The 17,332-nt window shown below is 31.2% G+C and overlaps 4 protein-coding genes across 4 annotated transcripts; 2 read left to right on the top strand and 2 right to left on the bottom strand.

Moving 5' to 3' along the window:
• Nucleotides 1-401: 401 nt before the first annotated feature.
• On the top strand, nucleotides 402-1,988 carry HELRODRAFT_87042 (hypothetical protein; the record flags this gene model as incomplete). The annotated part of the gene is made up of 3 exons (XM_009028360.1): nucleotides 402-492; nucleotides 810-1,124; nucleotides 1,765-1,988. Coding segments are annotated over 3 exons (630 nt in total), but the record flags the coding sequence as incomplete, so codon positions are not given.
• A 629-nt stretch (nucleotides 1,989-2,617) lies between these two features.
• Nucleotides 2,618-4,512, bottom strand: HELRODRAFT_179521 (hypothetical protein; the record flags this gene model as incomplete). The annotated part of the gene is made up of 2 exons (XM_009028363.1): nucleotides 2,618-2,733; nucleotides 4,305-4,512. The coding sequence occupies 2 exons, from the start codon at nucleotides 4,510-4,512 to the stop codon at nucleotides 2,618-2,620; spliced, it is 324 nt and encodes a 107-aa protein (XP_009026611.1).
• Nucleotides 4,513-5,623: 1,111 nt separating this feature from the next.
• On the top strand, nucleotides 5,624-12,108 carry HELRODRAFT_179522 (hypothetical protein; the record flags this gene model as incomplete). The annotated part of the gene is made up of 11 exons (XM_009028364.1): nucleotides 5,624-5,762; nucleotides 6,170-6,311; nucleotides 6,568-6,680; nucleotides 7,104-7,245; nucleotides 8,480-8,560; nucleotides 9,949-10,059; nucleotides 10,257-10,360; nucleotides 10,537-10,635; nucleotides 10,910-11,026; nucleotides 11,535-11,688; nucleotides 12,000-12,108. The coding sequence occupies 11 exons, from the start codon at nucleotides 5,624-5,626 to the stop codon at nucleotides 12,106-12,108; spliced, it is 1,311 nt and encodes a 436-aa protein (XP_009026612.1).
• Nucleotides 12,109-14,258: 2,150 nt separating this feature from the next.
• On the bottom strand, nucleotides 14,259-17,189 carry HELRODRAFT_179523 (hypothetical protein; the record flags this gene model as incomplete). The annotated part of the gene is made up of 9 exons (XM_009028365.1): nucleotides 14,259-14,303; nucleotides 14,535-14,594; nucleotides 14,754-14,818; nucleotides 15,001-15,115; nucleotides 15,317-15,410; nucleotides 15,635-15,761; nucleotides 15,877-15,994; nucleotides 16,082-16,192; nucleotides 17,115-17,189. The coding sequence occupies 9 exons, from the start codon at nucleotides 17,187-17,189 to the stop codon at nucleotides 14,259-14,261; spliced, it is 810 nt and encodes a 269-aa protein (XP_009026613.1).
• Nucleotides 17,190-17,332: the final 143 nt, after the last annotated feature.

Consider the following 17,332-nt stretch of genomic DNA (forward strand, 5'->3'; position numbering starts at 1 on the left):
CTTTTTGAGAGTTCTAATTTGTCTGCTAGAAATCGGCTTTTTTCACTTATAGAAAATTCTAATTCTTCAAATTCTACTATGTCAACACCATCTAGAAAAAATTCCTTTACTTTAACGTTGAATTCTTCTTCATCCAATTCATCATCTGATTTTAACTCTTCACTTGAAGCTTCACCAGGCGCTTCTCCTGCCAGATACGACATGAAAAATAAACCACCAGGTTTTTTTTTTGTTTTGGCGGCACTTTACTTAAATCTAATTTCAGACACCAAAAAAATTCTATGTTGAAGACATCTTTATTAGCATGTTTTGACGTTTTGGATACAACTTTCGGTTTCATTTATGTTAATTTTAATAGCAACAATTTAAAATTGAAATAATTTTTTTTCTCAATTTAAATCGAAACCGCAGGAATATGCCTCATTATAAACAATGAGAAGTTTGATGGCGAACTCAAACTGACAGAAAGAAGAGGATCCGACATTGATAGAGGTTTTGTTAGTACTTTTAAAGTATATCACTTCCTAATTGAGCGTACTTCACTTTTTAATGGAATGATGTGTTGCCAGTGTGGCACCGTCCGTGCTATTGTCGTTGATTTTTGAAATGTTATTTTTTGTGTTTTATTTGCGTTATGGTTCTTGAGTGTGATGGGCCAAATGTTCATTCGTTCTCGTTGTTTGGTTCGATTTATATTTTTATATAAAAAACAATCATTTGTCATCACGTGTTATAGCTATTCACCAAACCACCCACGCACTTATACTTGAAGACGATTTTTTAAAATTCAAACATTCACACATCATCAGACCAAATAAAAACGTTCTTCCAAAAGTTAAAGTTCAAAGTCATCGTTTATGAAAACTTGACCGCTAATGTTATGCAAGAGAAACTGAATGAAACCAGCAAACAAGAAGTGAAAGAGTCTCACGATTGCTTTGTTTGTTTCATTTTGTCCCATGGTGAAATGGGTTACGTCGTCTACGGCACGGACTGTCAAGAAGTCCCCTTGCTGTCGCTAACAACACCATTCCACAAAGGTCATTGCCCTCAGTTGGAGAATAAGCCGAAACTTTTTTTCGTCCAAGCTTGCCAAGGCAACCAATATAACAGAGGTTCGATCAGTCTCGTTTTGATGCACCATTTAAACGTTTAACAATTTTTTTTCGTCACTTAACGTAACATAATTAAATCGATTGCTGATGTAATTATATAATTTATTGAAACAATCACATTCGAATGCGTGCACGCACGCACACACACTCCTACACGCTGGCACACAAGAATTCATTTGATTCGATTTTTTGGGTTTCCTGATCTGATCTCTAGAACCTTCTTCCACTGACCCATACATCAATCAATCGATTAATTTGTAAAGCGCTATTTTCGCGATGTTCAACAGCGCTCGTCAGGGAATTTTTAAACAGACGGGTGTTGAGATCCGCTCTGAACTTCCTCAGGGATGAAGAAGTAGTTAGAGAAGGAGGTAGAGAGTTCTTAAGAAAAGCATAAGAGTGTTCAACAGTAATTAAGAGGAAGTGAGAACGAGAAGATGATCGTAGACCTGCCTTGAACGTTCAGTTTAGACTTAGCTTGGTCTTTAGTTGAAACGGAAATAAATTTAACTTCAAGTGGCAGGTGTGATATTGAAAATAAACATTCGTTAGTTATGTCTATTCTAAATAGATATATCGTTTATGATTATGTTAACAAAAAAGTTGATGAGGATGATGACTTAATAATGTTTTTTTATGGTTGTATCAGATCTCGCCGACCAGCTCGAAGAAGATAGTGCAAAAAAGTTCAAGGTAATGGAGGAAGGAGATTTCTTGCTGAGTTTTGCTTCTCTGCAGGGCTATGCATCCATGAGGAGTCCGACTACAGGTACCTGGTTCATAGCGTCGATGATCAGTGTCTTCCATGAACATTATCAAGAGTATGACAAATTTATCATTTGCTTCTTAGGTGTATTTCTCTTAAAAATATAATTATTTTTGAAAATTTCATTTTATTTATTTATTTATTTTTCCATTTATTAATAGGTGGGATATTTTAACTATGCTAACCGAGGTAAATAGAATAGTAAACGAGAAGGAAGGCCAAGTTGGCAAGAAGAAAGTCTCTCAAACTCCCGTGCTGATGAACACTTTGAGACGAATATTTCGTTTTACTTAAAATGTTCTCATATGTAATATCAGAGGCGTAGCCAAAGTCTTGTTTTTTGGACAATGGAAAATTTTGCTCGCTTTGAGACAAATTTGAACAAACAAAACTTCTATACGAATTTGTAAAAGTTTAGACTGAAAACTGTTTCACCGTCCCTCACAGCAATAAATTAACTTAATTTTTGTATTGAATTTTGATATCAAAAGTTGTTAAAAATTGTGTGAAAAGCTAAAGAATTCGCCAACTTTTAGTAACAATTTTAACCCTCTTCCAATCTCAACAAATTTCTGACTACGCCACTGGATAATGGGTTTCAAATTAATTGCTAAAATATATGTTCATGATTTATGAAAATAAAATTTTGTTCACCCAAATTCTGAACAAACCGAGTTAAATTAAAATTTACTGTGGCAGAATTTTTCACATAACTTGTTTATTTAAATGAATTTAATTATTTTTTCTCACAAATGTGGGCCTTGTTTGCAAAGGATTTTTTGAAAATTTCTGAAAGGATTGAGTTGATGCAGTTGCAGAATTGTTTCCACTCATAACAAGTACAATTTGTTGCTGTGGTTTGAAAAGTGTTTTTGAAAAGTGTGTCAGTACATCGTTATATTTTGTGCTGCCACAACATGCAACATTTCTTAACAGCAGCATGTCATGTAGTTCACAACATATGACTAGCTAAAACATTTAAAACAACCGGATTTGTGAGAAGGCAAGCAGGGCTATTGCACTGGAGCATCAACAAGAGGGGGTTGCCTTAACGAAGATTAAAATATTATTGTTATTATTACAATTCTCTTTCCAATAGTTTTTAGAGGTGCCAGCAACAACAAACATCACGTGTTTATGATTCTATGGAGTTGGAAAAACATTTCCTGTGGGTATTTTTAACGTGACGTTTTTTTTTTAAATTGACGTGCAAGGGTCCAGTCTAGTACAACTCCGAGATCATTCATTCAGTGGTGACATGAATTCGTTCAGTAAGCTCTAGTGTTATTGCTGCTTACCAAGCCAGATGTTTTGTGTTTTTTAGTGTTAAACCCCGTCCGGTCATGTTCGCTAACATTCACCGACCGACTGCAACGTTTACTGAGTCCATTATCTTTTATTAACTCGATCTCACGATATATTATGGGCTGATTAACGAATTACTACATAAAGTAACATTAAAAACAATTATACAAAGTTTCATCAAAAATAGACAATTATATGGAAGAAAAAATGAAATAAACATGAAACAAATTGATGTAAAATGAAATTTGATAGAATACAAAATGAGATCGAACAAGAAAATAAAGAATAAATTTAGAAACGGGAAACCAATGTAGATCAATTATACGAGTTCAGTTTGTGATTAATTTGAAACGATTCTTTTGTTTATCGCACCATCATCATTCCACTGGGTGTATACGTTGAAATATTTGGATCAGAAATGAATTAGAATAAGACGACGATGATGATGACAATTTTTGTTAAATTTTAAAAACAAATGTCCTCGAAGTTTTTAAAAAATTGAGATCTTTAAAAGTGAAAAATAATTCACCAAGCTGTTTAAATTAAAATGATGTTTTCAATTTTTAATCGTTAAATCCGCATCCGCGCCGTGTGATTATGAAATTCTCAACTAATATAATTACATTTTATTTAAAAAAAGAAGGTTAATGCTTAAAATTTTGTGCAAATTTTTTGCATGCATATTTATTTATTTATTTACTTGTATTTTCATTTCACAAACAACATGACAGATGATATTTTATTTTGTTTACCTTGCATGAAAGAGTACAATTCATGAATTAATACTTTTTATAAAATATTACTGGGTATTTTTTAAATAGAGTGTTATTACCGACCCCTTGAACTTGTAGTGTACAGTTATTTCTCTACGTGGATTTCTAACTCCTGAACAGACTTATTTCAGATAAACTTCATCAGAAAGAAAACAATGTTGACAATCGTGTGCATTGCGGTGATCAACCACTCGTTTATTCACTCGTTAAAACCTTTAGAATGCAGCACAATAACTAATCGACAGGTAAATCACAGAATAAAACTAATTGTCAATAATTGAGCTTTTCTCGTCAGATATTTCTTGGCCGCTAGTATTCGCTTCTCGGAAGATTATCGTAATTCACTCGCAGACGGCGTGTAGAATTCTTCGTGATAAACTTTTCCTAGGACGTAATCGCTAATTTGCTTGCAGTTCACACATAAACTTCTGCTGCGATAGAACCTCTTCTTTTTGCTCGATACCTTCTCTGACCCCTTATTTCTCGTTCTCTTCTTCTTCGTTGTTCTCCTCTGCTTCTCCCCTTCTGTTTCTGAGACCTCTTCTCTTTGCATAGCTACCGATGTGTTAGTAAATGTGCCGAATAAAAGTGTCACGGCTACAAAATGAATTTACAGCCTATTAGACATTATCTCGATCTCACGTCTGTAACAATAGTTATTCATTGCTAATTTATTAAACCATCTGCTACTACTACTACAACTACTACCACTACTACAACAACTACAAACAAACTACTATTACGACTACTACTACTACTGCTACTATTACTGCTACGACTACTGCTATTACTAATACTTAATACTACTACTATAACTACAAACAAACTACTAGACCATTACTACTACTATTACTAATATTACTATAACTATATTACTAATATTAACCATTCCATGTTGAAAATGAGGATTGTGAGGATAATAACGATGATAATGATGATAGCAATAATAAAATTAAATGATAATAACTTTATATTTAATAAATAATAATAATTTTTAAGATTATTATTATTAGTGAAATCTATAAATCATTTCCAAGTGCAAAAGTTTTATCGCGTCGATCGCGATTATCATTAGCTGGAAATTAATTTAATTAAAAATTTTCAGATACATATTTGTGAAAATGTAACATTGTGTATGTTGTTTGTTTTGTGTGTGTGTTTTGTGTGAGTGAGTGTGTGTGTGTGTGTGTGTGTGTGTGTGTGTGTGTGTGTGTGTGTGTGTGGATGTATGTATGTAAGTGTCTATGTGTAATGTGTATGCAGTTTGTGTGTGTTGTGCGTGTGTATGCAAGTGAACATTAATGAATTGAGTGAATGATCTGCGTTGAAATGTAAATAAATGGTAGAATGATGGTGGTAATGTGGCTATGATGTAAAATTATATAGTAATAAATTATAAACGAGAAAATTAAAAAAAAATTTAATTAACACACACACGCACACACACACACGCACACATACACGCACACACATACACACACAGAGATATGTATAGATATAAGTAAACATATATAATATATACATATACGTATTTTTATTTTTACATATTTGTCTCTTTCTATAAAAGAGATGCGCAAGAATTTTCCACATTTAAAATTTAGTTCGTGATCAACATTTTATGTTGGATGTTGATTGGTTAGTTGATTGATGAATCCTAGTTAATGATGGCAACCAATCGTCATCATCTTCTTCATCATCTTTGGCTATCTGGAAACATTCCATGGTCAGCTCGACTGGTTTGCTCTCTGGTCATCCTGTATGTCTTTCGTTTTCTGAATTTTGCCATTGCCAGCTATGATCCTGGTAAGATTTTTTGAAATATTTTTTATGATTTTAGTTCACGCATTACATTCTAAATAATTTAATTAAAATAGTTCAATCCATGCATTAAATTTAAAATAATGTTTTTAAATTATAGGACGCGATACGATATTGTATTTTATTTGCTAACTACAAAATTAGAAGGCAGGATGACATCACTATAATTTAAAACTAAAATGGTCAACATAAATGACCATTTTAGTTTTAAATTATAGTGAGATTTAAGCTAAAATTTAACAAAGAAAATGTATTAGTCGATAAATTCATAATCAAATTTTCATCATTACTACTATATATACATATTAATCACATTTAAAATTGTTTTTCATCAAAGTAAAGCATTAATTAAAATTAGAAATAATTAATTGAAATATTTTTTATGCTACGAGATGGTTACGGAAAAAGTTTCCCTAAAAAGTTCGTCTACCTCATCGAAAAAGGTGAAACTTTAAGAGTTAGTGATTTTGATGGAAAATGTAAAAGTTGGCAATTCAATGAACAGTCTACCTATCCAGACTATAGCCCGTTCGGGTTGGTTAGGTCATCGACACCAATACTTGTTGTAACAATAACAAAATTAAGTTAAAAATGTGACTTTAGTTAAAAATGCATCAATATTTTTGAACTGCAGAGTACTTAATTAAATTCGATGGTTGTTTATTTTCTATCGATCCATCTAATTCAATCCTAATTGCCATGATTTAAATAATTAGAAATTTTATTTAGAATAAAACGTAGTCTTATTTTGTTTTCAACAATTGTTCGTTGTCAAAATTGACATAAACAGATCGAACGAAGAGAAATCATTTGAAATCTCCAGTGCAACTGCTGGAGATGCCGGAATATATACGTGCATAAGGGATGAAAATGATAATACAACATTTGAAATAAATGTGATAGGTAAAACATTTTTTTTTCTTTGATTAATTTCAATCTTGTAAAACTTAACTCAGCGCGCTGTGATTATGATAATTGTTATTTAAACGTTATGACGTATGCGAGATGATTTAAAACACCCACGTCATCTTCCCAAGAAATACAATTCAGCTGCTAACTATTTAAATCATCATATGTAAATTATCAATATTGCAAATAATGGTTGAGAGTTAAATCTTACAGTTCTGATTCTAAATAAATACGTACATAACTTCATGAACAAAACAAAAAAATGGACCAAAGAAGCAATTTTGTAAACTTTTTTCACAAACATTTGTCAACAAAATTTTTATTGATTTGTTTCAAAGTGTCACAAAATGTGATCTCCTTTATGGACAGTCCCTACCAATAAATTTTGGCGTTCTACAAAATTTTAATTGAATGCAGACAAATTTGAAGTTAGTTCGAATCGTCAGAATGTTTTGACCGGTATTGGCCCGTGCAATGAAACTGAAAACCTGACGTTTAGCTGTAATGCTGAATATTATGGGCCTACAGACCTCAAGCTCGTTTGGATTTTAAAAAAAAGGTTAAACAAAAATTATGCGTGTTTATTATGTCTGTCATATTCAATAAACTACAGTTGTTGGTTCTCTAAATCTAGGCAATAGACATAAAGTGCAATAGACTTTTTTTATCTTTTTAACTTTATTCTATTTATAGCTGTTTGTTGATCATTCAGGCAATAGATGATAAATCTTACTGATCGTAAAGGACATAAGGAACTTATAAATTGATCTACCGACATAACTTATGTTTTTAATGTTCTTACTTCCATCTAGGTAGAAAAAAAACTTTCACCTTTCTTGACGATCCTACTTATCTCTTCATTAGTTTTATCTAAGATTGGTTATTGTAACTCGCTCTACTATGGTCTTCCTAAATCTACATTCCATCTTTTATGTAAAGCTTTTAACTCTGCTGCTCGTCTTGTTGCTCGTATCCCTATCTCTTCTCATATATCTCCATATCTTGTTCTCTTGCACTGGCTACTTATAAAATATATAATAATTTTTAAAATCTGCACATCAATGTAGAAGTTTCAGTCAAAATTATTTCCTAAATACTTAACAGATATTTAACTAAACTTTAAAGCCTCGGTTTACGATCGTCTTATTACTCTCACTTTTTCATAACTTGTGTTAAACAATCTAATGCTAAAACTGCGTTTGCTTTTTTGGCTCTTTTCTAGAAATTTCTACCTCCTTCTCTAACTATTCTCTAACTCTAACTCTTCATCACTTACGAAGTTCAGAGCGGATCTCAAGCCCCATCTTCTTGTAAAATTCACTGGAAAGCGCTGTTGAACATCGCGGAAATAATGTTTTAAGATTGATTGGTTGATTGATTAAAGCCATTCAGTCAACCATTTACATAGATAGCTGACCCAGTCGGCATATTACGTAACATATTACGTTCTTTCGAGGCACTGTCCAAATTTGTCGTCGCCAACAATCGATCTCGGCCTGCTGATATTGATCTGGAAAATTTGTACATACCTTCGATGCTTATTGAATATTTTATTGACTTTTAGGGAGGTTGTAGGTTAATGACAAAAGTATTCGAATAGGAGTTTGAACAGATTTATAATCGGTAATGAGAATTAACGGCCAGCCGTTCAACTGACCGCTAGTTTGTGCAACTCATTATTTTTTTGAAAATTGCATTTTTATGCTTAATACTCAATTTTTTTGTTATTTAGTCCGACGCTTTAAAAAATATAGATGGATCCGAACCACAAAAACTGACCACAATTCAATCAGCACGACGAATCCCAAAAATGGCGTGAATCATTTTAAACGGAAAATCAAACTGACGCCAGATTCTCGGGATTTTGACATAAAGTTTGTTTTTTAATCTTTTATCTTTGCTCCTCTAATCATCTTTCTACGCGGTTTATAGTGAGCGGTTTAGAAAAATATTTTTTCCGAATTACAAAAATTATTCAAGTTATTTCAGTTGATGTTTTTCGTTTGTTTTTTGAGTTTATTTACTCATTTAATTAATTTAACTGAAAAAAACTCAAGTTTTCAAAAAGCACGCTTCTAATTGTACATTTAAATAACTTGGCTAGATTCAACGTTGCTTTTAAATATTCTCTCAAGTTGTGTTTGTGCTAAGCACACGTTTAAATGCACTTTCAGGAACTAATAAGCTGATGAACTATCATTTCGTCCAACTTACGTTTCGTTTAATGTTTATTTTGTTTGACTTTATCGAATTTTGGCTGAGTAAAATTTAGACAAGATAGCATTAGACTAAATAATTGCTAGACCATATTATGGTTAGACCATATAATCGTTAGACCAAACAAATGTTACACTAAATAAATTTATGCAAAAAGAATTTTAGACAAAATAAATTTGAAGACGATGACAGACCAGAGAATGTTAAATGAACAGCAGGGCAATCTCTGAATGACAACAATGTTTTTTGAAAATATTCTGCTTTTAAAAAAGTTATGTAGGAAAGCAGACGTGGTGTCGGATTGAAATTGAACAAAATTGAAATTGACAGATCCATGTTTTTGGGGAGTTTTCGTTTCTATGTGTCAGCATGAACATTGAACTCACTTATAAGTACCCCCTCTTTACGTCCTTTTATTCTTCGTTTCAGACCTGACTGCTTGGACGTCTTGGTCTCTTTATGAAAGCCATATGAACAAATTTATTCATTTTTATGTCTGTTTGTTTTGTTCAATCACATTGTTATTAAGTGATTTAGTTTGATTTTATTTTCGATTTTAAGTAATTTTTAATGTTTGAATAAACTTCAAAAAAATTCTTTTCGTACAAACAAACTTTGTTAAAAAGAAGGTTTGTTATATTGTATTGTATTGTATTGCAGAATTTGTATAAAGCTTCTTATGAGTTTACTTCAGAAGTGCTCTCTTTATTTCCTTCACTGCGGTAAGTTGAACAAATAGTTTTCAGACGTTTTTTGGAGTCCTCTCGACTCATGATATTGAATCAAATCAACAGGCAACGCATTCCAAATTTGAGCAGCTGAAATATTCAGAAGCGTCGTAGTCAAGGAGCAGTTTTGGGTTAAACTCCCTCTCCATAATAGACGTTTTTGTTAGGGTTAAGGTTAAATTTAAAAATTCTCCCTTTCTAAATAATCCTAGCACCCTGACGAAACATTCCTGTCTACGGCACTAGTTGTGTTATTTGAAGCTTGATCTCGTATTCAAAAAAGTTAGGATAAACTTCCTAATAAATATACAATAAAGAGAATATATAATACACAAAAATGCGTCGGGCGGCGTGATTGTGCAGAAACTGATAAAGGCCACCACCTTCAAATACAGAAGGGAATCCCCGCCTGTCACATGCTTTGTGGGGTGAGTCGCCGCATTGAACATTTTCATATGCGCCTTTGTATGTTTGATGATTTCTCTGAAGGTTGGAAGAGTGCAACGATCTTTTAGCTTTATAAAGTTTTTAGATTATAATTTGTTATTATATGTTTTTATTAATGAGCATTGGTTTTTTAGTCACTAAATAACGATAAAGTTATTTTGATGCTTTCATTTATAAGGAATCTCGAAACAGACAAGAATTTATTCTGTATCTTGACAAACGAAAGCTTGTACCCCATAGATATCATTAAATATAAAAAAGCTCCATCTATATTCTTGGTCGGTTAGTATGTTGATGATTTTCGTTTTTTCGCTGTATTTTCCTTGGAAAGATGAACAAATTGGCAAAGAAATGAACGATTTTTTATAAAATATTGAAAATTCAAATATTTTAATCAATTTTTGATTTATTGGCCAAAAACCTTTCAACCTAATTCATCAACAAAATTACCAATGAAGATATTAAGCTAACAGAAATAGTAAAAGTCGACAGCAACAAGGATAACACGGACCCTGATGCTTATGAATGTATTGTGCAATCCAACGTTCATTGCAACAGTAAGAAGTCTCTAGTCAACGGTTAACACTTTTTTGTTTGTTTAATGATTTTAATTCATACTTACGTTAACATCACATGACGATGTTGTTAAGACAATTGAAGGATCACTCTCACAAGCCCCAATTGCTTTTAAGATACGGTTGTTTCATGTTTTGTGGCTACATATATTTTTATCAGATATTTAAAGTAAACTGCTTTCAGCTCTTGGTAGCATTAGAAATATGTTTTAAGACGCTGAAAATAAATTATGAAAAAAATTTAAATCATTATCAGATATTGCAACGAATGGCCAGGATGTTGGAAGAATTGTGACTCACTGTCTCTGTGAAACTGTTTGCTATTTCGGCATGGATACATGCTCCTTCAACGTCAGCCAGAGATTATTTTCCAGTCAGTTAACGACGACTTCAATCACTACTACGACAACCAGTAAGAATTTCGTTTCTGTTCGTGTGTACGTGAAAAAAGCTTTTTTCAGTGTTCCTATACCATCTTCGTTTTTCGAAGTGAAACGTTGTGTATGTGCCAGATGCTCAAGTATATAATATATATATATATATATATATATATATATATATATATATATATAAATATGTGTGAGTGTGTGAGTGTGTGTGCATATTATACTAGTTTGTACATTTCAAAAGATACAACGTAGGTTTACAACAATAGAAATTAAAAAGATGTATAAAAAAGAATAAAACGTAAGAAATACTTATTAAATTATAATTATTTTTACATTACTTAAAATTTATATTTCCTTTACATAATGCATAGAATTGGTATATTTATTTAGGGCCTACCATCGCCGCCACAACGACGACGACGGCAACTACCACAACAACTACTACTACTACAACTACTACTACAACTCCACTAACAACCAAAACAACAACAGCATCGAAGATCACAGCAACATCCACCCTAGAGATTAATGGACAGGCTATTCATTCCACGCAGACGACAATTCTGACGCTTGCGATGTGTGTGGTCATCGTCCTCATCGTCATCATCATCATCATCGCCATCTTTCAATGTTGGCTTTGTTGCAGGTCCGTGAAATGCTGAATGTGTATGCGTTGAAATGCAGAATTGAGTAACTGAGTGAATGGATTGTTTGTATTACTTTATTGTATTAGATTAAATGTGAGTAATCAAGTAAGCGAATGAAACTAGCTGCTTCCAACCAACTAAATGATCAATTGTATGCCCGTTGGGATGATTACAATGTAAAAATTATTACAGTACGTATTAAAATATTGCAGCTAACATTTGATAATAACGTTAGTTAGGTATGGCTAGCTTAACATGTTATAATTGAAAGGGAAAATTTTACAAATTTCGAGTTTTTTTTATGATCCAGACGATACAACGACCAACCTGATATAGAATCCAAATCTGATAACTTCGAAGGAAATAACGATTCTGGAAACTATCCGACGCCTGCCATTTTCCAGTTTTTGAGGTGGTGAACGTTGAAAAAAAATAAAATAATTTTCAGATTATTTGATAATTTAGTACTATGTTTAACTAATCATTTTTGTTTAATCTATCAGCAGCTTTTAAATGATTTGAATCAAACATTAAAATTGAATTGCATTATTTCCTTTAGCTAAGAACAAATTTAAGCTCTCAGGCTTATTACATGAGAATTTTTTTAAAACAGATTTTGAGTTCCATTTAAAAATTTGAAATAAAATACGAACATAAAAACGAATCATTTTAAAAATTATTTCCAAATAGGATTCTGTTTGCTTTATTTGATTTATCCCTTCGTTAACATTCAGGCTTATCTAGATTCAAAAACAATTCAAAAAGTTATAAAATCAATGCGTTTCAATAACTTTTAATAAAGATTTCATAGAAAATCGTTAGTTGTTTTAATTTATGCGAAAAATGCTCGGCAAACGATAACGCAACAAAAAAAAGCTGAAGACGTTCGTTTAACGACGTTCGTTTTTTACAATTTTCAGTTCCAACGAATTTAGCAACCACATTCATTTTGTGTTAAAAAATTTTACAACCAGCATTCAAGTTACGTTCATTTAATAAACGGTAATAATGTGATCGACAACAGCGAACGACCGCAAGATATATGCATCGTTTCATTCGAACGCCTCGCATAAACACCGACTTGTAAATCTTTTTCAACCTCTCATAAATTCAATAATTTTATTCAATAAAATTGTTCAAATAGATGAAAATGGTCAGAGCATATTTATGGTAATGAGTAATTGGCTCATCATATAAAATAAATAATAATCTAAACAATACTATACATCAGGGGTAGCCAAACTGCGACCCGCGAGGCCTTGTTGGCTAAAAAAGGTCGTCAGCCAGACATTACGACCAAAAAAAAGGCTGTCAGGTCAGCCACAAATCTTAAAAACATCTTTAAAAAGATAGCTCCCAATGCGGCCTTAACAGCAAAAAGTTTGCCCACCCCTGCTATACATCACACAGTAATGTTACATGAATAACCACGTTAGCAACATACAACAAAAACGATGTCCATAGTAAATGAAGGAGTAAATGAAAACAATGCATGGAAAATAATAGAATACCCGAAGCACAACATAAACGAGAATTATATGCAAATATTTCAACCAAAAGAAACATTGGTCGGGATTTCATCAGTATTCCAAGAACCCCGTGACTTCTTGCGACAGCAAGTTTTTTTTCTCATCCTGTTATTTGAGAGCTAACAAAACAATTGAAAAAATGCAATGACGAAAGAGCAAAATATAATAGTTGACGATACCAACAGAGAGAGAGAGAGACAAATATAAATACCTAACAAGTTCCAGAAAGTAAATAACCAAAATTGAAATAACAACGCAAACGATAGCAGAAGCACTAGCAACGTCATAACAACGTGAACACTCCGATAACATTTTCATCATAACAATAGTTCAGATGGCTTAAACATTACACTCGGCCATTAAATATAGTAAGCTAAGTAGTAGGCATGTATTACTACCATTATGAAGCAAATAATAAATACATATCCTAAATAAATAAATAATTCAATATATATTATAAATATATATATAATAAATATATTAATATATATATAATAAATAAATAATATCAATCAATCGATTGATTGATATCCTAAATGAGTTTATTGCACTTTAGTTACACACACACAGTATAGGGTATATGTATCATACAAATGTACCTACGTATAGTGAAGAATTCTATGAATTCGATAACGCTCTTGGCAACGTTAACTTTGATAATCACACATATGTAAACGTTCAAATGCTCAAACATTCATTCAACTGAACTTTTAGACTATAAATTTTTTTATAGAAATAAATTTTAAAAATGAAAAGATTTACTTTATTAAAAAAAATCCTCATGGAAAAAATCTGACACAAAAACAACAAATTTCAAACACAAATTTCTGCTATAAATGACAATCTTCTTCTTTAAAATTTATTTATTCAAAACTATTTAATAATAATAATAATAATTTCAATTATTTATTTACAATAAATATTAATATTATATGAAGAGAAAAAAAATTTGGCAAAACAATAATGGACTAGAAGAAATTGTTGTAAAACTATTGTTAAGGAACTAAAACTTGAAATGCATTTGACGACAAACAATCCCTTCACAATTCAAGCATCATCCTCTCTACTGTAAAGTCGTAACTGAACTGTCACAAAAATATAATTATTGTTTAGAAACAATTATTAAATGAAAAACATTTTATAATATATACAATTAAACAAAATTAATTAGCCATTTGTCATAGGATGCATGAAATTATTTAATTAAATTAATTTTTAAAATTCAAATAAATATATATATGTATGTATGTATGTATGTATGTATGCATGCATGCATGTATGTATGTATGTATGCATGCATGCATGCATGTATTAACCTCTGTCTCGATATCCATATCTTCATCGTAACGATTTTTATAACCATTCAAATGCAATAGCTAATAAAACATTAAGTTATTTGAAATTTTAAAATTTAATTCAAACAGAAAACAAACTTATTTATTTGACATAATAAATAATTATGAAAAAGAGTTTTAATTAATTATAAATTAATTGGTTAATTATGATAATTAATGGTTTTAAATTGAACAGTCAACCTCATTCCTAGTCAGATCATCAATGCCAATGCTGGCATTCAAACAGAATGGGATGTCGTACATAGCTGATGTTAACGATAATATACATTTAATTATTAATTTGATTATAATTACATTCTATACTTAATTTTAATTATTGGAGAAGACCATAAAAATGATATATACCACAAAGAGTATCACAAAGAGTATCACAAAGATTATCACAAAGGGTATAACAAAGAGTGTCACAATGGTATCACAAACCCACCATTGACAACCAATGATCCAATATCATTATAATAGACCAGTGCATTTGATGTTGTTGTGTTGTTAACATCACTACAACTGTTGTTGTTACTGTTGTCGACGTTATTGATGGTATGCTGTTGTTGGTGCAACATATCGGCAAGTGGTCTTAAATTTTTTAAATTAAGAATTTAAAAAAATTAATCAGAAATCCATCTTCTAATAAGGTTTACTGTGTGTGTTACATTGAAAAGAAAACAGATTTGATCTTTAGAGATATAGAAAATAAATAAAATGAGAATAATGTACAAAGAACAGTCAGCAGCAGCAGGAGGGACCAGCATTGGATCGTCATCCCCACCACCAACACATCCTTGTTGCAGGTTGGCCAAGTTGCACATCTGGTAGCACAGCACTAATCCATTTATTTCACTAATTTAAAGAAATTAGTAAAAATTATTGTGATCATTTCAGATTTATTGGTTCTAAGACCCAAGCCAAAAATATTAATGTAAAGGTAGAATTTTTTTCAAAAATATTAATGTCATACAAACTATAAAGCAATTTGTTGAAATTGGGTGATCAACAATTTAACAAAGGACCAATCAACAAATTTTCAATTTTTTTGCAATAAAATACAAGACTCAGCTACCAACCCAATTGCTGTATAATTGTTTGGAGGTTTTTTATTCCTGCTGAGAATGATCATGTCGGACACAGCCTCACAGGTAGAATTTCTTGGCAGCATCCTGATGCAGAGTAATTTCTTCTGTAGAGCTTTCTCTACTTAAGAAGAAAATATAATTATGCTATTACACAACTTTCATTACCTTTCATTACTTAAAAAACTTTTCAACATAGTTAAGAAAAATGTAAATATTGAAGTTGAAAGTAGTACTGAAATAAATAATAAACACACATGTGTCCATGGTCTTATGAACAATTCGACACCCTTCTGGAACCGGATCTCTATCATTTATGAGGAAAATATTGACCAAAACATCTTGTAAGTGATCCTGAATACATATGTGCAGTAACAATCATCATAAAATAAACTTTTGACATAAATCTCATGTCAAATATCATCACTGAGAAGGACTCACTTGATGTTTTTCAATAGCCCTCGTGAAGCACAGGTATCTAGTGCATTTTGATTTGAAGACACTATCTTTCCATAAATCACAATCCTCTCGCTTGTCTGTTGATTTCACCAGCTAAACAAAAAATTCATAAAGTTCAATTATATTGAACTTATTAAGTTTTTGCCAATTATCTAAAAATTGCTACAAATCTGTATAGATGGAATATTACTTATGAATAATCAAAAGTTTTAAAAAAAGAAAAAGAATATTATTGCTGTTAGTAAGTAAGTAGTTGTCATTCAAGATATTTTTTGGAGATTGGTGGTTAATTCAAAAAATACTATATCCCAATCGTGTAATTTAATAATTTAATTTTTAAATTATTAAAAATTCAATAAAATTGTTATAACTTCCATACATCATTCTTTATAAACTAAAACAGTAAAATATTTATTAAATTGGGAAAAAGAAAAAAGTTGTTTCATTAGTAAGCAAAAACCTGAAAATTCCAAAATTTTCTTTTTAAAAAGTTTATTCAAATGAAAGTTAATGTTTTACATTAAAAATCAAGCCAGCTAATATAATACTATAAGTACAACACAAAACAGAATACAAAAAGTACTACTAATAGACTTAGTTTGCTGTACTACTAGTTAGTAGAATTAAATTTTAAAGTTAAAACATAAATAACGGCTAAGTTTCACAGTCAAAGTTTCCTTTTTAATCCTATGGTTTTTTTAATCTGATATGATATAAGTTATTTATACTGATATAAAATTATAGATATAATTAAAATTTTAACTAAGTAATTTACTACTAAACTAAAATAAAAGACTGCCTTCCTTTTCTATTAGATTAGGGACTTAGGATGAGAAGAATAAGTGTACACTACAGTACATGTACACTAAACTTCTAGGTACAAATTTAAAAGTAAGCACTTCTTCAATCACACGCACATACGCACGCACATAAGTATGTGCGCAAGTATAAGTATAAGCACAGCACAAGTATCTATAAAATAAATAAGCGCAACAATCGCACATACAACACTAACCACAATGTAACTGGGGGGACATTTACTAAGATCGGCCACAATTCCCAAATTTGTGATCGGTAAGTTAGATTGCATTATAAAACTAAAAAAGCGCAAAATTTATTCAAAACGCTGTCCACATATTTATCTTTACAAAGCGATTCTTTTTTTAACGACTAAATTAAAAAACAGACGAAAACTAACGTCCATAACACTAGTTCTAAAATTTTACTTGAACT

This window comes from Helobdella robusta (assembly GCF_000326865.2).
Source record: "Helobdella robusta unplaced genomic scaffold HELROscaffold_55, whole genome shotgun sequence".
NCBI lineage: Eukaryota > Metazoa > Annelida > Clitellata > Rhynchobdellida > Glossiphoniidae > Helobdella > Helobdella robusta.